Here is a 26,280-nt window from a genome sequence, read left to right as displayed (position 1 = left end):
ATGAGAAAAAGTATGGCTTGCTCGGTAACATTCCTCCTCCCATCATGCGAGACACAGACAGGAACATGCCACATGATGGAGTGGTCACACTCTGATTCCTCCTCTTTCTCTCTGTGCTCCAAGCTCCACTGTCTGCTATCAACTCCTCTCCTCTGTTCAGTCTTGGTTTTGAGCTCTGCTTGCTGCTGAGCAGCCAACTACCTCCAGCAGTTCAGTACACAACACGTACCGCATGCTTGTTCTTCCGTTTGCCCTCATCTTAATTTACATTACTTCCTCTCTGCAGGGAATCTAATTTGATGTACATTGTAATGCTCAAACACGCTTATGAGAGTGCATCATCATAACAAAGATAAGCAGTGAAAGCGATGCGGAGTGTTTGGGAGTATCCTTGGGAAATCATAAGCTGCTTTCTGTGGAAAAAGGCAAAACTCTTGAAGATAACCTCGAAAGAAAGAACCGTGCAGTGGGAAGGTTGCAACGGACAGCAGAAAGGGATTTGAGGAGAGATGAAAAACAGAGCTACGGAACGAGATCTTTAGCTATGGGATTCGTATTTTGTGTTTAAGTATTTTGGTTATTACTGCACATGATTTCAGTGTCAACACACCAGAAACCACAGGAGCACAAGCCACAACAAACTCTTAGGTCAGTTTACCAGGGCTGTTGCAGCTGGGAGTTCCACTGTTTTCTTTACAGCTAATGTCACATAGGTTAAAAAAACAAAAAAACCCAACTCAACAAAAACAAAAAGCCACCCAAATCAAAACCCCTTCATTTCCAGAAGTTGTAAATGATTATTACTGTGCTGTAACCTAGTGTAAACAGGTTCCTGGCCCGTGACTAAGGCTGGTAGGCTGTACTGCAATGCAAACAGCAGCGTGGATGTCTTCCAAAGGCGTTGGACGCAAGAAGGGCTGTGCTGGGCTTGGAGTCCCAGGCATCCAGTTTCCAGCTTCTTGTTTGACTGAGAGCTTCAAGACCGGAGCATTTCTACAGGAAATGGAAAGCCCAAGGGCTGCAAATTTGCAGCTTTCTGAAAGCTCCTTTGTTCCAAGACGAACTGGGGACACCCTGGTCCGTTTCCACCTAAAGGGCACATCCACAGCAAACGAAGGGATGCGTTTCTCAGGAGGTGCAAGTCTCTGTAAGTACCACCCACTGTGAACCGAGAAGGACGGGCAGGATCAGCACTTTTGTGTAGCAATGGTCGGGTTTTGGTCCTTTTCCCTTCGCCCCCCCGGCACCGCTGCCCCGGAGAGGGCGCAGCTGCGGGAGCCGGACCGGGCTGCGGCCGCCAGAGGGAGCGCAGGCCCTGCGGAAGAGCAGGAGAGCACGGTTCCCTCCGGCAGAACGGGGGCAAAAGCAGCCTTAAAAAATCGATAATCGTCAAACAGGAAATAAGTGTCCAGTTCTATCAAAGCCAAGCTACAAATGAATCGATTTTTTTCGGGTTAAAAGCTAATTTTATTTTTATTTAATGATCTCAGGCCTTTTCAACAGAAAAAAAAAAAAAACTAAACAAACAAACAGCAAACAAAATGCAGCAGCGTTTCCATAACCTTATGGACTCTCAAAAGTGCTAGAGCTTTGAAAGATTTTTGTTGGTTTTTTTTTTTTTTTTCTTTTTTATCCCTCCAGGTCTTTTTGAGAATGATCATTTTGTTTGTGACTTTCTTATGTGCTTTTGGTAACTTCAGGCCATTTTTACGGGCTTGGCTCTTGTGGTCTGACTGATCTCAGATCTCTGACTTGTGAAGATTTTCTTTGCTGTGGATATGCAGAGTATTTGGTGTCACAGACGTACATCCCTTTAAAGGCAGTTTTCATGTGAAGGGTTTATGCGAATTACACTTCCTGACGGTTTGTCATGAGAGTTGCTCCTGACTCATCCATGAGTTGCTCACCTGCAACAAAGCACTCCGCTCTCCCAGCCAGCACATTCACACACCAAGTTACTCAGAAATACCTACCTACTGTTGTTCACACCCTCTCTTCAGTTCAAGTGTTGACTTTACTCAACAGCTATTTCTTTTTGCATCCAAAATGAGATTGTACTGTTCTTTATTTCTGCTAGGGCAAGAAAGTGAGCAGGGCTGAGCAGGAGCCTTATCCTGGTCTTGTTAGTCATCAAGCACTGTAAATTACTTGTAAATATGGGGTTAAAAGCCATGTAATGCAGGCAGAAAGGGAAGCAACATCTTTTAGGTTTAGAAAGACACTACACACCTTGCTGGTATAAGCTGTAGCCATGAGATTCCATGACCAAGCACAGCACACTTTGATCTAATTTATCAGTTTATCTAAGAAAATCTTACTTCTCTCTTCAAATTATGCCTTCTTGAACTTTACCCTTCAGAATCCAATAGAAACCTATAATCTTTGCAGCTGCCTTGTACAGGCATTTGACTGGATGTGCCTGGTAAGTAATGATTACGAGAGCTCCTCTGTCTCCTCCGCACCTCGGTGCCTCAACTATCCAGATCATTAGTTTTTAGCATAGACATTTACTATAAGTACTACTTGTCAATTAAAATAAAAGTCTGTGATTACATCATGTGAAAGGTATTTTTGGCTTCCAAGGAAGCAGCGTATTGACTCATCAGTATGGTCTGCTGGCCAAGTATAGCTTTATTTCTTACCCTTTAGTTAAATTACTGAAAAGGCAAGTAGCCAACAGAAAGACAGGGAAAATATGGACTGACACAAACCTAGAAAGACAAGGTTGGCAGAAATCCACAGTATTTTTGGCTGTAAATGACTAGTGGCTTTCCTGGCTCAAACTCCTTCAACAACATTCAAGACACCTCGAGATTTGTTTCATTTTATTTTTTTTTTTCTTAAATCTTCATGTACTTTTGATGCCATCATAGGAAATGCTGTGCTACAGTTTCACACATTTCTTAATGGTTTTTTGTTTTGGTTTGGTTTGGTTTTAATTGCCACACTTTTCCAGTAATTCTCATTCCTTAAGGTATTTTCCATCTGTTTTCCAGGAGGCAGTTTTCTCAAGGACAGGCTTTTCTGAAGGGTTATCACCTCATCAGATTAATTTCTAGGCTTTTTCTTTAGCCATTTGACTGCATTTAAGTCAAACCTGCAACCAACCTGCCACCAAGTGAATTAACAAGAAAATAAAGTGATGGTTGTAGATTGTGACCCAATACAATTCTGCCATTGTGCATAGAAACTGTGTCTTGAATTTTGAACAATCTTAGCTCCTATTAAACCTTACATTTATACTGGAACTATAAAACAAAATCACAAGAGCCTCTCTATGGCAAAGGAGAAGCTAATGGGAAGAATGGTTTATGTTTGGGAGCAGGGAACTAGTCCTTTAAAGCATCATTCTTTAGATTAGACTTTCAATACAGATCACTTTAGTAGGCACCAGAAATTAGGACAAATGACTTTCATACAGTTTTACTTCAATTTCTCCGTATTACTGAGAGGTCTTCAAACTGGGGCAGAGTCAGATAAAATATCTCTCTCCTCTGAGATGGCTAATAATAGCACTTTAAGGGATTTGTTTCTGAACATCAGTCCCAGCCACCAGAAAAAAAGCATTCTTTAAATATAATCTATTTTCTCATTCTCAGCTAAATGTATGATCATATTAAAAGTGTTTTCCCCTCTTCCACACACTCCAAACAATCATACAGCAGTTTCAGAATGGAAAACTTTATTTGGTTGATCATACCATCTTATATTAACTATAAGGTCAATTCCTTTCAGCAAAAAACCCACAGAATTAAGTCTGGAACACCACCCATCTATGGGTCTGACTGTCATTTTTCCTTTCAAGCTATTTCTTCTGTAATGGTCTACTTCTGCAAATGATAAAATAATTCAAAAACACAGTTTGTGGGCAGGGATGGTCTTCCACCTGCCTTTTGAAGTGGGCTATTAAATCACAAAATCTCAGTCTTCGATGTAAAAGGAGATTTTTGCCATTACCAGAAAACCATAACACATGCTGTTGTTTTTTTTAACAAAGTAGATGATATAATCACAAAACAGCAAGGCCTGGTTTCCCAGGCAGTCAACATCATAGAAATTTTGCTCTGATTCAGCTTGATCAGGTAATTTGAATTCATCCTCAATTTATTTTGTTGCATTAATCCTTTTCAAGCTGTCCCCAGATGTGACTGACAGCCAATGCTTTCCAGTGCTCAGAGCCCTGGTGTCACTTTCTAAGCTTATATTCTCATATTGTCCCCTGAAATCCAGCCTGGAGGAGTGGCTTTAAGGTATTGAAAGAATATGTCCCACGGTAAACTTATATACAACTGAGCTGACAGTGATTTTTATTTCCTGCATGTCATTTCTTGTCCTATGATGTGTAGAGTTACTGTGCAGTTTTTTTTTCTGCTGACAAAGATACAAGATATGAAATGTTCTTTTCACTGGAGATATAAGCGTTAAGAGGAAAAGGTGATGGATCCTTAATGTGTTTATTAAACTAGCCCTTCAGCTTACAAGTGCTTAGGAACATGCTTTAACTTTACGCACATGAACAGTCACCTTCAGTTTCCGTGGGACTCTTTATGGGCACAGAACAAAGCACACAAGCATCTGCAGTTTAGAGTCCCTAAGTCCATACTGTGCTGGTTTAATATGCATTTCAATACAAAGATACTAGTTTTGTCACCAGGGGTCTTCTTATTCCCTCCCTCTATTCGAATTGAAATAAAAAACAAGATTTAAAAGAGACTAAAATGGTTATTGATTTCTGGTATATACCAAGGTCTGCCTGTCTGAAAAATTTCATGAGAATTGATCTTCATGTCATACTACATTTTACATCCTTGGCAGAATATTATTTTCAGCAGTAAAGTATTGCATTGATACAAGTTCTCTTTGGCACACAGAACAGAAAAAAGGTATTTTTAAGGGTTCTACTTTTATATGAAAATAGCATAAGATTCACTCTGATGTAAAATAAATTACTGCTGTCAATTTTTTAAAATAATCCTTTAAAAAACTTTACCAAGCTCCCCATAATTACCCCATACAGTTATAATATTTTACTTAAGACATTTCCTAGGTCTTTACTATAAAAGGTAACTAAATAGTTCTGAACATTTTTATGCTTTTGATGTGAAAATCTGTGCTACTACCATTAATATTTTGGCGTTTGATATTGAGGGTATCAACCAAACTTTTCCATCAAATTTGGCCTTGCAAAGATAGTGGCAGTCTACAATTAATATCCCACAAAACAGTCCACATTCTAAATACTCCTATTCTAGCATGGACCACAAATTCTATTTAATTCTACACTAAGCTGTGAACAGTATGAAAGCAGGTTATTTGAAAATGCATGGATTTAAAAATACTAAACTTTTCATAAATATGTATCTAAATGTATAACACACACCTTCATCTTCCATTGTGGCAATTGCCTCAGTGTGTGGTAGAGACAATAAGAAATTTAACTGCGAGGGATCCCTGCATAGACCAATGAGGCTCCTAAAAGGCATGCCCAGCTTACAAATGAAAGGATGCATCACTCTGCCACAAATCTCCAAAGACTCCCAGACACACGTGACTTGCTGGAAATGCCAACTTGTTAGGACTCATCACATAAATAAGCACAAGGAGATTGCAAGCTCTTCATCATTTGCTTCAGGCCTGCTATCTCTCTGCCATTTCTCTGAGCTGCACTGCCAGAATTTCACAATAGATGGGAGAAGATATTGCTATGGATGTATGGTCTGTAACCCTAGTGCTGGACATCCGCACTGTTGCCAGGGTTGAATTTATTGAAAATGCTAACTCAAAGAAACTCTGTGCAGGTTACAGTTCTTTTGATATTGACAGGAACAAATTAGCCAGCCCTGCACATTCTCACGTATAATACTGTTATATTTCTGGACTACTTTTATCTATGAACCTCCTATTTTTACATCTATGTTTTCATTGTGAGGTTCTATGCACACCAGATGATCCAAATAGAAACAAAGGACAAGTTAAATTCAGGTACAGTTAAAACTTTCTTTCTTAATTACTCCTTTGATGTTATTATAGCCAATGTAAATGGTGGTGTGCTACAAGCTACTGGAGAGTTTGTAAACAGGTTGTGCTTAACTAGGGATTGGATTGCAGCCTAAACTCTCAGCTCTATTGCTTTGACAGGATGAGCTCAGGCAATAGTGCGCAGCAGTCAACCACACCGGGAGGCAAGCCCTGTGTGCTCATCCCATGTTCACTCTGAAGAATATGCCAATTTATTTGAACTATAGACATGAGAAAGGCTGGCTGGGCTGGGTTCTTAATAGCTTTTAAATACCAGATGCTTTTTGTGGTTTCATATCAGAAAATTAGGCCAATTTTTTACGGGGAAAGAAGGCTGCTCTCTATTTTATTTATTTTGAGAAATAAATCGTTGTTTAAGTTTGTCTCTATGAACTTTTGCAGAACAGTGGCAATGAAGTTTCTTCCTCTTATGTCTTTAGGAGTATGCATATGTCATGCAGGAGAGGGAAAATGGGAAAATGAAGAAATAGGTTACCATTTCTTCTCATTATTTTGAAGTTTCCTTTCACTTTTTCAGATGTACAAAGAAAATGTCTTGAAGTGGTGAGATGCTCTTTTGCATATAAGCTCTCAAAAGCTCCTTGTAGCAATGTGTGGTCCCCAAAACCCACAAACTTTTTAGCAGGCTATCTGAATTACTTCCTTCATGGAAATTGTGGCTGAAATTAGAAATGACCTTCAGAGACAGCACTGCAAATGATAGTAAGAACATTTGCAATATAGTCTCTGGGTTTATGTTTCCAAAGGACCTTGTAAAATTCTTCACTTCCTTGCCTGTGCTGTTTTGGTGGCCAGCAGAGCAGAGGTCATTTTGTTTGTTTTACCCCTCTCATGACTTTGCTTTGCCAGACGTGTGTCTGTAAGACACATCACAGTTCTTTAAAAACAAATTGTGTCATGCAGTAAAAAAAACACTCTAAAAGCATTGTGTCAAAGGCTATTTCTGTTCCCAGCTGTTAAAATTGTAGCACCTCTTTGCTATTTTCTTTGCCTTTAGACAGTTGCTGATCTTACATTAGCAAGCGAGCCTAACTTTACAATTGGAACAACTGATGAAATACAGGGAAATCAACAGTGACGATGTTAAAATAAATATTGTGCAGAAAAATAAATGTTACTATTTATGAAGCAGAAAAGGTCACAGGCTATAGAAAATAATGAGCGCATTTATCTGAACCACCGTATCACAGTCAAACTGAAAGCCCTCTGATCAGTGAGTCATCCCTTTCCAAACATTTCTCTCTTACATCACTTATAATAGAAACTACTTGTGCAGCCTCTGCCTTTGCTGTCAGTGTACGAATCACTGAGGCATGACCACAGGACCCCATCATATAGCCCTTGTTCCCCTTCAATTCAAGTGGAGACTTGTATGATGATAAAACTGTTGCAGCAGGGAACTATATTTAAAACACGGTGACTCATTATTCTTATGGCTTTCTGTGGAGTCATTAGTGGGTCATATAACTATATATAATTCATTCACGTTCCCATTATAGTTCCTACTTATAATTGTAGTTATTTTGCTCCAATTAATTCTCTTAATAGAACAGCAGTCTCTAACCCACTGTAAGCAATTCCCCCCTTTATATTGTTGTCCATTCTTTGACAGTTTTTTGACAGCATATAATCTGAAATTTCCAGATAGTAGCACAGGGGTTACAACAGTGTTTGCTGTTAACTACTTGGAGCTATTTACTAATAAAGAAACATCTGGAGGAGAAGCATCAGGAGGGGTACAGTTCTGCTGTAGTGAAACAACTGAACTTTTATTTGCATAAAGGCCAAATAGACTAATCTTGTCATCTTAATTTGTTTCTTTCCATAGTCTTTCAGCAACTGAAAGATTTCAAAAATCCTTTTGCTTTGCCATTTCCATCCAGGGAAGAAGTTGCTATCTTATTTTTTCTTATTTTCTTTTCCCTTTTGAATATATATGAAAACTTAAGATATGTTTCAATAACAAACAAATCAGTTTATACAGAATCTCATAATGCCAAAACATCTTTATGTACAAGCATCAGCAATGAGATCAGCTCTGCTTTGAAAACAGTTTTTGTTAGCTATCAGGTTTTACAGAGATAGTAATGTTACCAGCGGAAGTGTTGGTGGTTACATCATATTTGTAATTCTAGAATATGTGAGTGGAAGGCAAGAAAGGAAGAACATGTGATGGTGTTATACAGTTGTTTATTTATAGAAATGGTAGTTAACCAAGAGTACCAAACTGTCCATATCAGCAAGCTAGCTCCACACAGGATCCACATGCACCTGGGCATCAACAGCTGCAGTTCTCAGTGGAACTAGATGCCTGGTAGCAACCCAAATCCTTAACTTGTTCCTGCATTTCCTAATAAAAGTGGCAAAACATCTATATGTGATCCTTAACAAATGAGTATGCACTCCCCCACCATCCTGAGGATTTCAGAGCCATTAGATGCCACTCTTACCATATTCAGTCTAGAAATGCTGGCCTTGATCCTTTACTAGGAAAGTAGGAAATAATGATTTTACTTCTTTCTCTAACTAAAGCAATTCAAAAAGGTTTCTTAGGCATCTGGTCACTCTGGGGAATGTGTCTTGCTCTGCTTAGAATAATTAGGAATGAGAGCACTTGACTGCGGTCCTGGGACCTGGATAACAAAACTCGTTCCTCTTTACTGCAGAAAAGAACAAGTCAATCTAAGGATCTGAAGTACAGACCTAAGAGTCCAAAATAGCAGTAGGGTGCTAGCATCCCTTGGCCCACTCCGTAGAGAAGAGCAATAGTAACATTCAGAGCAGACTAAAACCAACCAAGCCTCTATTACGCATGAATGAAAGAAATAGCCAGTGAAAAATAACATCAAGAACATCCCCGTTCCAAAGATTTACTACAAGAAATTCCAAAGGCTGTTATCCCTTCCTCCTCTTTCCTGTCCTTGCCCTCCTACTACCTCTCCTGACCCAACAGACTTCAGTGTCCACAAACATTTACTCAGCACACAGCCAGGGCAGCCTCGGCCAATCTAAGGCCAGGCTGTGACAAAACTGTCTTTTCCTTCTCTCTGGACATGTTTTCTAATTTTTTGTCTTGTAAGGACACAAGTGTCACCACAAACCTCATCAGGTGGTGATTCAGGAAGAGGAAAACTAAGCACTGCTCTCTTGTACTGTCCCAAATTCTAGCTTTTGAGAAATCATGTTGAATTTGAGACACAGTTTTGCAACAAAGATGAAAAAATCAGGAGGTTGTGTTTCTTCTTAAAACTGGACTATATTTCAAACAGTTCAGTAACCCCCCAAAAGATACCTTTGTGACAGGGAATATGCAACATTCCAATATTACATGGGAACCTGTAATTGAGAACTTTACTAGGAGGGCAGAATTATGAACCTGTGAATGATTTAAACACTGATATTTCCTAGTTTGGGGGTGCATAACTATGAAAGCTGCATGCTGTCTTTTAATTCTTCTCTGTGTGTAATCCACAGAATGATGACAGCCTTTTCAGAGCTTCAGACCATTTCTCATGGGAGTCAGGATAAGTATGAACAGCATGAGAGGCCAGATACAACATGGGTCTTTAGAAAGCCTACAGTGGGACTTGAAGTAAATGTAAAACTCCTGCATTATAACCCTTAGTGTTTACAAGACAGCACATCAGAGACTCTAAGGGCACCTGATTTTAGTCTATGTCCCTTGAGTTGCACTCCTGCAGAAACTCATATTTGCACCAACAGGGCTGTGAAACCACAACACAGGTAATACTTGGTCCCAATTAGAATCCAGAAATAAGGGACCCAAATTTCACTTGTGTTCAGGAGCACACTTCCAGGAAACAGATCTCAAGTGAAGAGAGATGCCTCTCTGAAGCGCCTGAGGCAGAGATGTGAGACTTAACAGGTATCTGTGTAGGGAGCAATTCCCATCCCTAACACTGGCATCTTTCTGCTGAAGATGTTGACCAAGACCTCCCAATCCAGTGTGTTGGCAGTTCCCTAAAACAACATGAGCTGGAAAACTTTTCCTACATACTCTGTTGAAGCAGCCCAAGAGCTGCATGTAGAAGTCCTGATTTTACTCCAGAACTGGGCATCTGGAAGTTCAAGGCTACAACATCCAGTATTTTAGTCCTTTGACACATACTGCTTCTTGTGCATGTTACAACCAATAGAGCCAGACATATAGAAGATATGTTTGGAGTGCTCACGGGAAGAAAACTGCTCTAGCTGCTTTAAATCTTAAATACCTGGAGCAAGAGACCTCACAGTAACTGAAAGTTTATAGCTAAATTTAGAACTTCTCCTCCCTCCAAAACAGGGCCTCATTAGTATTTTCACTGTATAGATTTTCAAAACATCAGTCTGGAAATCAATTAGTCTAGCCAAGCTGCTGCCTTTCGATCCCCAGATTCCAGACCTAATTCTTTATGTCTTCTCCCCTTAGATACATTATAACCCTGTGTGCTAGTGGACTGAATTGTGCTGAATGCAAAAATGCTGAGGCATTTGTGCATTTCATTAACAACCTCTTAAAAGAAGTATAGTTAAGGTTTTATTTTTTGCATTAATTGTGACCTTCAGAAAGAAGTTGCTCTATTACTGATCTCCTGAAACATACGGTTTCCTTGTCAGGGGGTGGGAAGTGGGTAGGAAGAGGGACCTGATTTGTTTTTTCCATTTTTGAGAGCATTAAGGAACATTGCTGTATGATAACGCAGGCAAAAAGGAAGGCTATTTGTTCCATTTATGTAGAACACCATATAATGTAGAAGCAATAATGTCATTAATTGGCCTATATGCCATCTGTTGGTGCTTTTGGTTTTCTTGATGGTCACAGCAGTACTACAAGCAATGCAGCAAGAACAGTTACCCAGTGAAACAGTCTGGGCAGAAATCAGAAATGGTTTGCAGAAAAACAGTAAGTGTAGAGTTTTTTTTTTTAAAAAAAAAAAAAAAAGAAAGAAAATCTAATTGCAATAAGTGTGCATGTAGCAACAAATTAGGAGACTGATTCAAACCCTCTTAAATAGAGTGATTCAACAGAAAATCAAGCAGCAGCAAGACAAGGTGATCTGATGGTAACCAGGTTAGTTTGGCACACATTGCAGAGTAAATCAGAACAGTAAAATAAGCTTTGTATTTTCGTTTTCCTCTAGGGGACATATGAAGTCTCATCATTAAGGCTTGTTGGTTGTCTGTTAAATTCAGAGTAATATTTCTCACAGAATCGGGAAAGTAGCGCGTTAAGTTTAAAGATTTTTCTTCCAGCTTGTTTATATATACGTGAATCAGGAAACCAAATAAGAGAAGGCACTTATTCAATACAGGAGACTAATGATAATGTATTACTGTATACAATAGTCTTAGTTCACTTGGAGTATCACACTTTTTAAAAGAGTGTAAATGACACGATTTACTTATTTTAGCCTGCAGTGGTGTCTGTTCTAAAGCTTGTATGTTTGCCCCTCTCTTTAAGGCAGAGCTCGTACTTCAGTTTGAAGTTGACACAACCAGTACAAAATTAAAATGGACAGCCTGATCAACAACATTCCCCACCCACATCATGCAAATCAATCAACCAGAATGACAAGAAAAGTGCCCAACACTCCCTGAAGGCTCAGTTCCATACCTTTCAAGCTTCAATTAAAGCAGCTTTCTTCAATGTTCCATCTCAAATTCAAATGACACAGAACTTAAAATGGGCTCCTGTTATACTTTAGGGAGTGGTAATTTTGAAAGAAACAAAATATGTTTTACGGAAAATTAGCATAGTGCCATGTTGTTTCTCTTGTGCAGCTATATTAAATATATATACTGTGTTCATTTAAATAAGATCCATTTAAATATGCTTTTCATGGTTAATTGCTAAATGTAAAACATTTGCAAATTTTAGACAAAGAAAAAATTATTTGACACTCCTTTCTTATGAATCATATTTTTTTTAGATTCAAAAAGATATGTCCTGAAGTAGGGAAATAGTGTTATATGTGAATGCAAGCAAAATATGTGAGTTACAACAATGTGTCTCTCTCTCTCATAATTTTAAATCATTATGTATTGCTGATAAAAGGAAATCATTGACTAACCATAAGCGGGAGTGAAGGAAGACCAAGCCAAAAAGATAATTTGAGATATATGCTTGTCAGCGACAGAAAGGCCAATATTCATGTGAATACATATTAACTATATGACTGATCAGATAATCAAAGTAAAGATAAAAATGATTACTTAATTTTTTATACCTGTATGCACAGAGTAATTTCCCAGCAATACATTTAATCAACAAAGTTCTGTCCAAGTTGAAATTGTTGAGTTGATTGTACTTTCACTCTTTCCCTTAGAAACATATTTTTCCAGTCTGGAACATTTTCACTGCTTAGGACTAAGTGCAACCTTGTAGGTATGCCCCCAGTGTCAATTCTTTTCTGTACCCTCCCACTCTGTTTAACCAATATTTCATGACGTGTATTTCACAAACTGGCACATAGCATGACATGCTTCATACATGCCTGTGAGTAAATGTAGGCATTTTTGACAATTTCAGCTGAAGTGTGGGAGGAGGATAAGACCCTTGAGCAGTGTGCAAGCACATATATTACTTTAGCCAAACAAGGCACTGCTGAACTGCTGAGCAACATTCACTGCCCATGTGGGTACTCCCAGTCCGTGTTCACTTAAATCAGCATATTGTGATAGTGCGAACATACCTCAGGTCACTTGTTGGAAAGTTCACTGTTGGTTTATGTTTTTAAAAGACAGAGACTTCAAAATATATCTCATGAATTTGAGATAAGGACAGTTGTTAGAACTTCTGCGTCTCTGAAAGTGGAGTGAAGCTCATTTGGTGCACATGTATTTGGATCTATATGGCAGAGTGACCACAATGTCTACAGCTCGGGTTGCCAAACATTTTCCTTATGAAGATCCAGTTTCAGTTACAACTGTGCCAGAACTTATTTGGGTTGAAGTTTACCATCATGAGCTTCTGCCTCAGGCTGAACTGAGTTTAAGCATAATTTAGCCTTTTCAAGAAGAAGAGCTAGGGTAAAGAATTACTAACTAAAAACAAACACACAAACTCCCTCTTTGTATCTATCTATTGAGAAGCTTTAGCATGTCCATGATTGCGACAGCAAGGAGTCTTTTGCTGACTTGAAGGAAATCCTCTTAAATTTGACTGATTAACTTCTGAAAATCTCTGTGTGTGCATATACATATATATATATATACACACACATACAAATATATTTACTCAGTAGAGGCTTGCTGGGCTTGACAACACAAGTCTTTCTTCATCCACAGGCCATACAGACTACAGACATGGGTTGATAGAGACCCCAGGAAGTCTTCACTCCTTTCTAATAAGATATCAGTTCCTAGATACAGGATATTTGCTTAAGCTGCACTTAAAACATGCAGTGAAAGTGTTTCTGCCATTTGCCTTGGTAGCTTGGTTTATATCTAGAAAGATTTGTTCTAACATTTAATTGTAATCTTCAGTTTGAATTGAGCTGTTTGCATTTCAGCCCAGCCACAGGGGACACTGTACATGACTGGAGACAATTATCTTGTTATCTTGTGCCCAACCTTACTTCCTTAACACTTAGCCTGTCCAAATCTTTAAATTTTCACAATTAAACTTGTTTGCTAAATCAGTTATTAATACTTCTTTCCCCTAGGTTGTCCAAAACTGGGCACTAAGTATAGCAGAATGACTTTATACCTCTCTCAAAACATGCTCTGTACTTTACCTCCAACTAAGTCACAGCTGAACAGCAATCAGGACTTTTTCCTGCTTTTTTTTCCCTGGCTACTAACACTAGGAAAAGAAAGCCAGTCTAAAATGTGAAATCAGGCTGTGGTTTTTTTAACTTTCTAAGAATCACAGAATGTTAGGGATTGGAAGGGACCTCGAAAGATCATCCAGTCCAATCCCCCTGCTGGAGCAGGAACACCCAGATGAGGTTACACAGGAATGTGTCCAAGTGGGTTTTGAATGTCTCCAGACTAGGAGACTTCACAGCCCCCCTGGGCAGCCTGTTCCAGTGCTCTGTCACCCTCACTGAGAAGAAGTTTCTTCTCATAAATAAGTGGAACCTCTTGTGTTCCAGTTTGAACCCATTACCCCTTGTCCTACTGTTGGCTGTCACTGAGAAGAGCCTGGCTCCATCCTTGTGACACTCACCCTTTATATATATGTAAACTTTAATAAGGTCACACCTCAGTCTCCTCCAAGCTAAGGGATAGCATAAGCTGGCTACGCCACTCAAATAAGCATCCTTCTCCCCCAACTTTTTACAGTGCTACACTCTTCCTCATATCATTATGAGTTAACCTAACTGGAGAACTTATCTATATTAATAGTAACACTACTAACACTACCCACAATTTGTTTCCTTACCTAGTTTGAATCAGTACCTGATCCCCGGCTAAGTAGCTGCACAAACTGTGATCTACTGCCACAGCATTCCTGGGTGATGCTGAGGAATTAACTCCAGCAGGACTTCTTCCCTCAGAAACCGAGTGCTTTCCTTGTCTGAGTAAACTGAAGAGAAGTTCAGGTTGTGGTGGGTTTTGTTGTTTTTGTTTTGTTTTGTTTTGTTTTTTATTATGTAAAGAAGTGCTTGGAGATGTGACTATACACACATGGGAAGTGAGAGTTGAAAAACTGTGTCTTAGAATCATAGAATCATTTTGGTTGGAAGAGACCCATAAGATCATTGAGTCCAACCATAACCTAACTCTAGCACTAAACCATGTCCCTAAAAGCCTCATCTATGTGTCTTTTAAACACTTTCAGGGCTGGTGGCTCTACCACTTCCCTGGGCAGCCTGTGTCCTAGATGCCTTCAGCCGGATACTCAACAGGATGAGAGTAGCCACCCATTCTGGAGGTGTCAACATGTGCAGTGAAGGCAGCTGTTAAGACATGCAGTGAATGGGAGACAATCCTACAAACACTAGTGAACTATTGTGCTTATGTAATTACAGAAAATAATGCTGCCTCTGCCACAAAAGGTGAAATTAATAGACTCACAAGTAGTGAATTCATATCTATGTAATTTGGCACATTTCTAACAAGTAGGTGATGTGTAGGAACAAAATATACAGAAGTGTGTTTGAGGCATAGCTGTTTTGTTATTAGCTGATATCACATTTGGTGGGAGGAACATCTGTTGGTAGGAGAAGTTCACTAGTGCTCCTGTGGTATCCTGTGTGTGGCCATCATAGCTGTTATATTCCTCCTTGTCTTCCCTGCTTTTAATCAGTACAGGATTCTCCGCCTTTCCATGCAACCAAGGAATTTGTGGAAGTGCTTTCCAGAAACAGAATTTTGGAGCTGTAAGTAATTGTGTGTAATAGAAAACTGTTGCTTGTTGCCATTAAATATGCAACTCCCAGTCAACAGAGTGGGGGATACTCTTCTTCACTGGTATGACTGACAGTACTTGATACAAGTAATAGTTTTAACATATAGGAAGACAGGGATTACTGATTTCCTTCAAGGTCCGTCAGCATAATTTCTCATGTTGTAATGAAAGAGTTGTCTAGCTGCACAGCTTTGGTTCTATTGGAAACATAGGAATTGTACAACTAAATCAAATGCCTAATACACTCATTTAATCTCTGAAAATCATCAGCTGGGCCTTTGGCCATGTGTTAACTTCATACACCTGCTATGTAGCACATTTTACTGCATTCCCTCTAAAGGAAGGGGTGATGACTATTGCTTACAAAGTACTTCCGCTGTTTGGCAAATGCAGACTGTAAGTCTAAAGGAAGTTTAACTTCCTTCCACGGCACACGAAGTGTTCGAGGTGTCTAATCCTCACTCATTAAGAAGCAGAGGTTCTGGTGGAAACACACTGACCTAATGGGCTGATCTTGGATGCCAGCGCTTTTCTACAAACTGTGTCATTCCAGATTTAAATATTCTGACACTTCCAGAGGAATGTTTACAGTTAACAAATGAACTTATTCCTACTTTAAGTCTCAGAACCAGGTAACTAGAATGAAGCCGGTTGTCTTTGAATACTTAATTAGGATTGAAATGTGTGGAAGATTAAGCCAATGTCCCTTCTATAAATGAAGGGGGATTAGATTATTAGATTACTTCCTCAGTCTAGTGTTTTGGGTAGATCACACTTCAGGGGAGGTATTGATGAACATGTTCATGAACGTGAGACAGAACTGTCTGGATGGAACCCGCAGGAAATTTGAAAGACCCTGTCAATCAGCCATGCTGAACAGCAGTGTGCATTATCCCTGGTGGGAAAATGTGTGATACAGCTATGCTCCTCTCAGTACTCAACTTTAGATACGTAGTATCTGGAATTGCCACCTTCAAATTACTTAAGCAAACTAGCCAGCCCCCTGTTGTACCAAGGAATGACTGAGTGTATGAGCAGAACAGAGCAAGCAAACTGCAAGAGCCAAGTTGCATTTTGGAAAGCCACATTTCCACTGCAGGCGTATTTATTCTACGCAGCACAGCGGTCCTCAAATTAATTTTGGAAAGGGTAATTTTGGAATTTGAAACAATATAGGTATGTCAAGGAACAGACTGATATGCTTTCCTCTGGTGTGTCTCTGGTTTGCTCTGGATCTGTGTCTCTCGCACGAAGTTTATGGCACAACAGATCACTTTCTCCCTGCTCCCACCCCCGCCATTTGTGTTAACAGAGATGTCCGAGGATAGAGTCCAAAACACATCAGGACAATAATGTCTGGATTTCGCATATTTTTTGGAGAGTTTTTGTACATGTTTTAACTTGGACTGTCCCATCGATCTAATTTACAGTTGCATCGGCACAACTGTGCTACGAGGGCAGGAAAAAGCATCTGGAAATTTCTTTAACAGGCTTTGCCGCTGGAGAAAACACACCACCAGATTGCTTGGTATTCTGCTTCAGTTAATTAGCTCTGCTGAAAGACTCAGTTAATTAGCACGGGTATTGAGTTGCCCTGACACAGTTACACCACTTCCAAGACCCGAGCTAATCCCTCTGCATAGTGCTCTGTAAGAAGCAGGGAAGCTGGGGGGAAGCAGGAGGCACGGCACATCCACCCCGCGACTTTTGGGGACCTCGGACCCCGGCCAGACCTGTCCACCCCACCCCCTTCAGGAGAAGCGAGGGGTGGAGGGTTCGTTATAAACCGCTTTTTTTGATGATCCTTCGCGCGTCTCTGAATTTGCCTCAAGCGGCTGAGGCTGGGCTCGTCAACCTCGTGCTGCAGCTCCGTACACAGCCGGGAGGCACAGCCCGCACGCCGGGCAGCGCAGGGCAGGGACCGGGGACCTAGCGGCACCGCCATGGCCGCCGCCCGGGCAGCCCCGCCGTGTGGGGACAGGTGCCCGCGGGGCGGAATGCGCATGCGCGCCCCCCGCCGGGCTGCCAGGGGGTGAGGGAACAGCCCCCCATGGGGTGACTCCGCTCCTATTCACCCCCCGCCCCGCCTCTCCCGTTCCCCTTTCCGGAAGCGGCGGAAAGGACCGAAGGAATCCGAGTGAAGCCGAAGCTGGGAGTTGAGGTCGGGTTGTGCGTGGGGAGAGAGGGGGCTGGTCCCGGCCTGTGGCTCCGCTAGGGGGCGGAGGCGGACGGGCGGGCGCGCTCTTCGCAGCCCCGCCCCGCCCGCCCAGCCCAGGCTCGGGAGCGGGAGCCGGCGGGGTCGGTTACGTGGTCTTGCGCTCCGCACCTGCTCGCCTTGGTCTGCACGGGGGCGGTGGCCGCAACGGCCGTAACGGCCTTCCGCGCCCCCTGGGGCAGCGGGGCGGCGGCGGCGGCAGGTACCAGGCGGGGCGGCGGGAGCGGCGCGAGTGGCGCGGGGCGCGGAAGCTGGGCTTGTGGGGAAAGTTGGCGCCGCCGGGGCCGCCCCCGCGCCTTCCTCCTCCTCCAGCCGGCGGAGTGCCCGGGCGGGCAGCTGGCCCCGCGGGAGAGCGGGGGCGAGGGCTGCTCCCGGCGGCTGGCGGCGCTGGAGCGGGAGCGAGGGGGGAAGCGAACGGGAAGGTGAGCGGTGGTGCCGGGCTGGCTGTCAGCCTGTAGCCTGCCGTGCCGTACCGTGCAGTGAAGTGCCGGCGGGGAACGGGCGGCTCTGGGCGCCCCGGGGTGCGGCGCCGCCCCGCGGGGTCACTCTGTTTTCTGCTGCGCTCCCCGCCCTGTGTTTGCAGTGGGGTGCGAAGGTGCTGCGGCTGGGCAGTGGGCACCGCCGGCCCCCCGGGAGGGAGACGGGGGAAGGTCCCGTCCCCGCTCGCTCCTGAGCTTGACTTTGCTGAGTCGTCTCATAGGGCTCGTTTGACTCCTTCCCTCATCCGACCTTTTCTTCCCCCAAATCTTTGGCGGAGCACCTCGCCTAAGGGTTTTTTTTTTTCGATCTCGTCCGGGTGCCTTAGGCGGGTTTAGGAGAGGAGCGCCGCCGGCTCTGCCTGTGCCCCTGCCCGCCCGGACAGCCGGCCGACCGGACAGACAGACGGCTGCTCGGCACTGGTCTGCCAAGGCATCAGAACTCAGCCCGGGAGAAGTGTTAGAGTTTGTGGAGCTACCTCACCCCAAAGGCTACGGGGTCTCCACGGTAGTTACTTACAGCATTTTGGCTACAGACTGATAGTGTGGAGATACAATAGTCTCCAATATATAGTATATCTATATCTATAATGTATCTAACAAGTATATAAATATACATGAAGTGTGAAAATAAGTTATTTTATTGGTGTCGTGAAACAGACGCAACATCTTTTGATATAAAATTCCCGTTAATCTTGCAGCATTTCTCATTTCCTCTCTTTACTGAGATAATCTCAAGTAATTAGTCAGCGTTGCCTTCTGTTGCTCCTCTCTTTCAAAGATACGAGGTTTGGTTTGCTTTTGTTGTTGTTGTTGTTTGTTTGGGTTTTTGTTTGTTTTGTTTTGTTTTCCCTGCTAGGATAGTTGCTTCCCTCATGGCTGTACAGCTTGTCATACAAATTGCTCCTGTTCTAATACCTATCTGATCGAAATCAGAACAAATTAGTGCTTTGATAGTATTGAATACTGGTACTGCTACTTTGATCATCCCAAACATCTTTTGGTAGAAATATATATTACTGAAGTACTAATTTTGCACAGTATTGCATAGAAAATTGTTTATAAAAAGTGAATTTAGATGTGTAGAGTACTTAACTTTGGAGGAGAGTTACACTTTCACTTTTTTTTTTTTAAATTAATCTGAAACTAATATGTAGAAGAAAGAAATTGTCCCTATCACCTGGGCAGTTTTGATTGTAAAGGAAACCATTTAAAAACAGGACTGTGGGGAAGAAAAGTCAAGTTCATTACCATATCTGGAAAAACTTGCTAATGAAATACAAATATTAAATTGTTATGATGCTGGCATTCTCAGGCACAGTCTTGTGGCAAAAATGTCTTATGGGTTGGTGACAAATGTTTAATCTATCTTTGCTTTTTAGTTCATAAGAAAAATGTAATATTCCACATATTTCTAAGTACACTTAGCAAAACAGGTCACCTGGAGAACCAACTTATGATTGATTTTGTTGATTAAAACCCCTTATACTGCTGGCAGTACATTCCTGGAAAAACTCTTAACCCTTGTCATCTCTGTGATTTGATAAGTGTTTCTTATATGTCTGTGATCACCTTTTTTGCATGTTCTTAGACTGGGAAAGTTCATGATTTCAGGAGAGATATTTTGGGTAATATCGCAGTGACATGTGGTACTGTAACAATACTTAACTTTTTACCCCTACACCTCCAAAATACTTGTAGTACAAGTAAAGACTGCAATAAGACTATGGTTAAGTGAACTTTTACATTTAATTGCATAACCAGAAAGCTCCATAATTGCTTTTTAATTTACCAATTCTTACTACTGGTGTAATATGCTTAATGCAGAAGATGATAATGAAAAAGCTAGCATGGCAGTAACATCACCTTCCTGCATATGTTTGTGACTTGTCATGTGATAAATCTTGTTATCATCCACTTCTGTGATCTAAAATAGCAACTCATTTCCAAAGATCTTGGGTGGGGATTTTTAACAGTCAGTATATTATAATAGAAACAGTTGTCGATACAGTTGTCTATATAGCTGTCTCAGAGGAGACCTTATCTCCCTCTACAACTACCTGAAAGGAGGTTGTGGAATGGAGGGTGTTGGTCTCTTCTTTCAGGTAACAATGATAGGATGAGTGAAGAGCCTCAAGTTATGCAAGGGGAGGTTCAGGTTGGATATTAGTAAAAACCTCTTCACTGGAAGGGATTGTCAGGCATTGGAACAGGCTGCCCAGGGAGATGGTTGAGTTGCTGTCCCTGGAGGTGTTTAAAACACGTGTAGATGTGGTGCTTAGGGATGTGGTTTAGTGGTGGACTTGGCAGTGTTAGGTTTATGGTTGGACTCAATGATCTTAAGGGTCTTTTTCAACTTAAGTGATTCTATGATTCTATAAATTTTTAAGCTGTGAGCTACTTTTTGTACTGATGGGTAAATAACAGCTTTACATGGACGCAAAAAGAATAACTTTACATAGTCATGACAGTAAAACTGGTGCATAAAGAAGCCATTAATGTTAAATTCTCCAAGGTGGACTAAATGCAAGTACAGTGAGCAGTTCTTCTATTTTGTCACTTTGTGTGTTCACAAATAACACTTGCCATGCTGGCATCTATACATATGGCTATTTGTTCATTACAAATTGAGCAGTTAAAAGTAAACTGAAGCTTAATGGTGCTGAGGACCGTTGTTACCAACCATATTATTTTAATTATGGCAACTGTGCATTATAAGGTTTGTAGAAACCTTATGGTGTGGTTTTCTGAATGCAAACTGATTCTATAAGCTTTGTAACCATGAAGTTGAGAGCTGTTTGCTGTCAGAGGCATGAACATGTGTTCATCTACTGAAAAGTTTGCACCAAAGTGGAAAAGTGAGAAAACAAAATTTTTTAGTTGTTCCCAGGACTACAGCCTTGACTATATTAGGCAAAATTTATTTGTTTTAATTTATCCTTATATTAGTTGGTGTTAATTTATACCATCGGTTTCTCTTCTGGCTGCCTAGGTATAGCAATGCAATGTATATTTTGTTCTGCAGTGTTAAGTGCGTGAGGTCAGTCAACAACACGGGGGTTTTGGCACAATATTGATAAGCCCTAGTGCATCCAGCTTGCAGGTGTCTGGCTTGTGGTGAGAATCCCCCTGATGGGAACATCAGGTACCTTCGGCTAGAACATAGGATGGCTCGCTCCTTAGTAGGAAGCTACCCAAATCAGTCAACAGGTAATTCGAAGCTGGAGTTGTATCTTAAGCCTACAGGAAAGGCAGAATTTAGTCAACTGAGTCCAGGCTATGTGGAAATGTATCAGCCAGAAGCACTCTGCCTGCAGTTTTGTTTTGGAGCTGGATGCTTTTCATGAGCTATAGTGTTTTCTTGTTATCAAGGCCTAAAAATCAGAAGGTGTGTACAGTCTTACCTCATGACAAGTGTGAATTAATGGGAGGTAATCTATTCTTCTGTTGGGCTGTTTACTGAGGGGAAAGAGCAGGCGCAGAGGCAGTTGGAGTGGAGTAACAGATGTGCTGCAAGTTCCATCCTGACTTATCTTGAGATAATTTATCCTAATCTCTCCATACCCTAAGATACCATTGCCTTCATATCAGCATGCACTGAACCTTACTGTGAATTCTTATTTCTATTATTAGCATTGTAATATGAAGCTTAGTCACGTGTCCTGTATAGGACTTTGTATTCCTTTTCTTTCTTCCTTTCATATCCTTGCACAGAAAATAATTCATGAAATGTTAGGAAATAGATAGTATAGAAAACATTATCCAATAACTTGCTTTATAAAGCTTTTTTTGTCTTAATTTTCACATTACTCCTGTTGGTGAACTACATTCAAAATCTTGAAGAGTCTTCTCCTAAAGAAAAATGCTGATGCTTCCTTGCATAATTCTGTCACTTGAGCTACGCTGAAATCACCATGATGCTGAACTCCGGTCATGCCTGTCTTCTAGATTTTATGTTCTAGGTTTCTAAACACTGCAAATAAGTAATGGCAACAAAAGGTTCCCATCTGCTGGGCTAGGAAGATTCAAGAGAAACTTCAAAACATCATAGGTGCCCGAAGCCCTGCTGTACTGTGGTTCATCTAATGATTGCCATGTGCTCTTGGCTTGCAACTTTGAGAATTCTACTCAAAATCTGGGCTCTGGGCATACATTCAGAATACAGATGCTCCATCTGGCCCTCCTCAGTGAGACGTGAGATATTTTTTAATCAGGTTCCAGAAAGAAGTTGAAAAATATATATGCAGAAAGATTTCCACCATTCTGAGAATTTCTCTGGCTTTGGCTCACACACTTCTGCAGTTCAAAGGCCTTCTCCTCTTCTCAGGTGGCATTGTTGTCTCATCTTGGTATGTGTCTTTGTCCAATAGTAACACCTTTCCTTTTATTGAACTCAGTTCCTCTGTCCAAGTATCCTCACCACTGATGTAGCAGGAGAGTGTATCACTGCATGAGGGATGTGATGGATTCTCTGCAGGCTGTAGGCCCCTAGTCTGAAGCCGGAACAGTATCCTAGTTGCCTCCGTTTGAAATTAAGGTCATTAGGATTGGGCTAATCTAGTTGATTTCTGTGACTAGATTACTAGATTCCCCTTGTTAAACTTCCTCGGATCACTGATATGAGGATTAAAGAATAGTAGAGAAGAAATGCAGTTTTACAGACAAAACAGAAATCACAAGAAACAGTGAAGCTTGCACATGGTACAGCCAGCCATACATTAATCTGCCATGTTGGCTGAGATTTCATCAGCTCCCTCTTTGGGCAAGTTTAGGTTTCATACAAGCACTTATGGCAATGTACATTGAGGATAGTGTGTCCCAAGCTTTAAAGTATGACTAAAAGCCCTGCTGAGGAAACCATATTTTTTGGAATCTGAAATTCAGGAGAGCTCTTCAAGCTAAGTGATCATAATCCCTTTCCTAGCAGAAGGAATTTGGGGCTTTTTGAAAGGTGCCACTTTCCAAAAGCAAAACACATACTTTTCCTTGCATCACAGAATAGAATTACAGCCAAAGTGGTTTGTTGCATGCTTGTGTCTGTTGACCAATTCAGTATGTTTCAAGAGGTAGTGTAGTAACCCTTGTCACAGCCATCTACTTTGTATCATCTTTATCAACAGCCAGCTTTTATCTTCCTAATTTGACCTAGTTGTCTGTGCACTCTGCAGCTGGTTAGATAATTGTTCTTAATCAATACTCTGCAGTGTTAAGGTAGTAACTTAACAGCCATAGGAATCTTTTGTTTTTCTTTTTAGAACTTCCACACTAAGATTTAGTGATGTTGCTCATGGAAATTAATGAAAAATGGGAAAAACAGCCAGTCACTAGTTCAAACCTGTACATGTATGTTATCATAGTGGGTGGTAAAGTTTTACAAGGGGTTCAAGAGGTGTTTCATAATTCAAGGTGAAAATAAAATCAATAGATTTTTAAGTTCTCTGAAAGAAAAAGAAAACTATGTACAGAAAGTGACTCTAACTCTACTTTGCTGTTCTGTTGTAATGTAATATGAAACTAATTATGTACTCTTCCTTTAAATTCACATAATATTTCTAACAAGCTAAAAGGTTTCATTTCTGAAATGGTAAGGTGGACAATACTGAAGTGTGCTTCATTTTATTTTTTTCTTTTTGAAAGAGAAGAAATAGTAAAATTGGTGTGAAATCATACAGTGCTTCAGCCTTTGTAGCTGGCAAATGCAGTTCCAATGGTTTGGTAGCAGCTTTAGTTTTGGTGATTCTGGCAGATGCCAGTAGTACTAACCTAGGCTGGATGTCTTGATATGTTTTAAGTATTAATATCAAGTAAAATGTAACATGCACAAAGTTAAGCTTCCTTTAAATTTTTTTTGTATATCAAGAAACAAGCAGCTCTTTTTCTTTTTGAATCATGTGTTATTTACACTGTTTGATTTTAACCTAAGCAGGACTTTAAAAAATAGCATTGGAAAAAGAGCAGTTGCAAGCAACTGATATCAACAGTATTTCATTACTAAGTGAAATGCTCTTTTGTTTGCACTTTAAAGTACCAAAGTAGTTGCAATTTGACATCTTGTTCATTGATTTCCCACTGTGTTCTCCCTCCACCCCCAGATAGATTCTGATCTCGTGTGTGTAGTGTTATGGAAAGCAGACGGTTCATAACACCAAACTGTGATGAGTAACCATGGCTATTTCCTTAGCAAGTTATGTGATATAGTTACGCTCTGTGGAATGACGCATTTTATGAATTGAAGCTGGGAGCCTGAGCTGTGACTTGTATACGCGTGGGTTTTTGTAATGTACTGTTGTTCTTGTGTTGTTTTGCCTACAGTTTTGTGAATATGGATCCTGTTGTTCAACATCGGGCATCTCCCAGGGACTGGCCCCCAGCATGCAGAGGTCTGACTCTGTTCTTTCACTGAGTTTTGGTGGTTTCTTTTAAAGCTTAATATTTTTATGCCAAGCATTGAATTTATGTGCAGTTGGCTTATGTTTCTACATCTATATCAGTGTAAAACGCTTTTAGTAATTTGGGCAATTTTCTGCCCTTTTTTTTTTTTTTTTTCCCCCCTCTTTGAATACTTACATAGATGAGGATAGTTATTGAACTATAATGGTATAGGTAGAGGCACAGCTTTTGGTTCTCAGCAAACTTGGACATGTACCTGAAGTTAAGCACATGCAAGGATTTTTTGAGTATTGTGGTTGCTTCAGTACTAGTGGTTTGTCTGGAAGAGGGTAACTTCTTGAATGTGTTGCAAATGTTCTAAATAACAAATATCTCTAGTCTGTAGATAAAGCAGGTTGTACTTTGGTCAAGTTGAAGATCAGCTAGCACATGCTAAAGTACACCTGGCCCTATCTTCATGTTGTTATTTCAGAATATGTTAGTCTATGTTTACTATAGGACAGAAGAGTGTCTTTGAGCAACTTAGTGAGCACAAGTTGTTCTCATTTGTGTTCAGTGGTTGTTATAGGATGGGACTGTTTCTAGTTTTTGCAGGTACTTCTAGTGATGTGTGTGCGTATGTGTGTGTGTATAAATATATACACACACATACGCACACACATATCAGTAGAGATTTATTAAAGCACCTTGGAAACTAATTTAAAAAACTTGGCTAACATCCTGGCCTACAGTGTGGATCAACTCCACAGTTATGGTATAGTTTGAATTTGTATTGTGTCCCTGACTACTTTTTGGATCCAGTATATCAGTGGATTTTGTTAATTATCAGAATGCTTTAAGGAGATAAAGTTCTTGAACTCTGCTAGTTTACTTTCACACAGCACGCGCTAGGCTACTCTTGTTTGATTAAGATTTCCACCCTTGCATAACTCAGTTTTAAATCTTGATTCTCTTCATTTGTCAATCAATATAATTTTATTAGACTTGTCCTTCTGTTGACTTGAATGATATGTGGAGCCTGGTTGCAATTTCAGTCTCTCTTCTGTCCATTGTCACCTCCAACAATGGCTTTCTCAGATGCCTGGTAAAAATGGCATCACAGATTTCACTTGGTGGAAACCCGATGATGAACTCTCAAAATCATCTTCTCTGGTATTTTATTCAGGATTTGTTTGAAAGGAGATTGTGTCTTTTGGGAATATTTTTACAGGATCATAAACATTTTTTGCCTTCAAAATATGTTTCTGTAAATATAATTTGTTTTTCTTGACATCTAAAATATTAAGAATTCAGTCATGTGTGAGTTTGAATAGCTAGTTAAGAACTAAAGGTGTCCATGTATTTAATAAAATAATTTTAAAAATGGTAGAACAATGCAGCTTAGGCTGATCATTGAGGTATGCAGCACTTGATGGCTGTTTGTTACTGTTTTGAAAGCCAGTGATATAATTACAGATTTTTTTTACAATATGTAATAATGGAGAACAATTTTGGGGAGGGAATCACTACTTTCCATTTTGCTCCAGAAGTAAAAGCAATTTGAAGTGTCACTGAGAAAATTCAGATTTGTAAATATTGGGCAGCTCGTCATCTGTGAAAATACTTGTGATACTGTACTCCATGTATATTAAGAGTAGCTTTTAATAAGACTGCACACAAGTGTCTTTTTATTTTTAATTTTTATATATTTGCAGCCATAATGGAGCTCTTTTTTTTCATTAAAAACCAAAAAAAACCTTCAGCAACTGATTCTTCTTGCTTTCAGATTTGTTTGACTTTAGCAACACAGTTGTTCTTTGAAGTAG

At 40.5% G+C, this 26,280-nt stretch overlaps 1 protein-coding gene across 10 annotated transcripts in view; it reads left to right on the top strand.

Moving 5' to 3' along the window:
* The window catches only part of PTPN3 (protein tyrosine phosphatase non-receptor type 3), a 173,294-nt gene that overhangs the window by 23,355 nt on the left and 123,659 nt on the right, over positions 1–26,280 (top strand). The window contains exons 1-2 of one of the 10 annotated variants that reach the window (XM_065052842.1): positions 17,646–17,811; positions 18,415–18,593. The exons of 3 other annotated variants lie outside the window; for them this stretch is intronic. Coding sequence is in view for 2 of the 7 variants with exons in the window: in XM_065052840.1 (XP_064908912.1) it covers positions 1,003–1,147 (145 nt within the window). In the remaining 5 variants the exon portion in view is untranslated. Of the gene's footprint in view, positions 1–906; positions 1,148–17,645; positions 17,812–17,862; positions 18,032–18,414; positions 18,594–24,445; positions 24,466–26,280 lie in introns of those variants that run through there. 6 more of the 10 variants (XM_065052840.1, XM_005513928.4, XM_065052844.1 and 3 more) reach the window with 6 other exon arrangements.

Source organism: Columba livia, chromosome 2, assembly GCF_036013475.1.
Source record: "Columba livia isolate bColLiv1 breed racing homer chromosome 2, bColLiv1.pat.W.v2, whole genome shotgun sequence".
NCBI classification, from domain to species: Eukaryota; Metazoa; Chordata; class Aves; order Columbiformes; family Columbidae; genus Columba; species Columba livia.
This window is presented reverse-complemented; position numbering and strand designations above follow the sequence as displayed.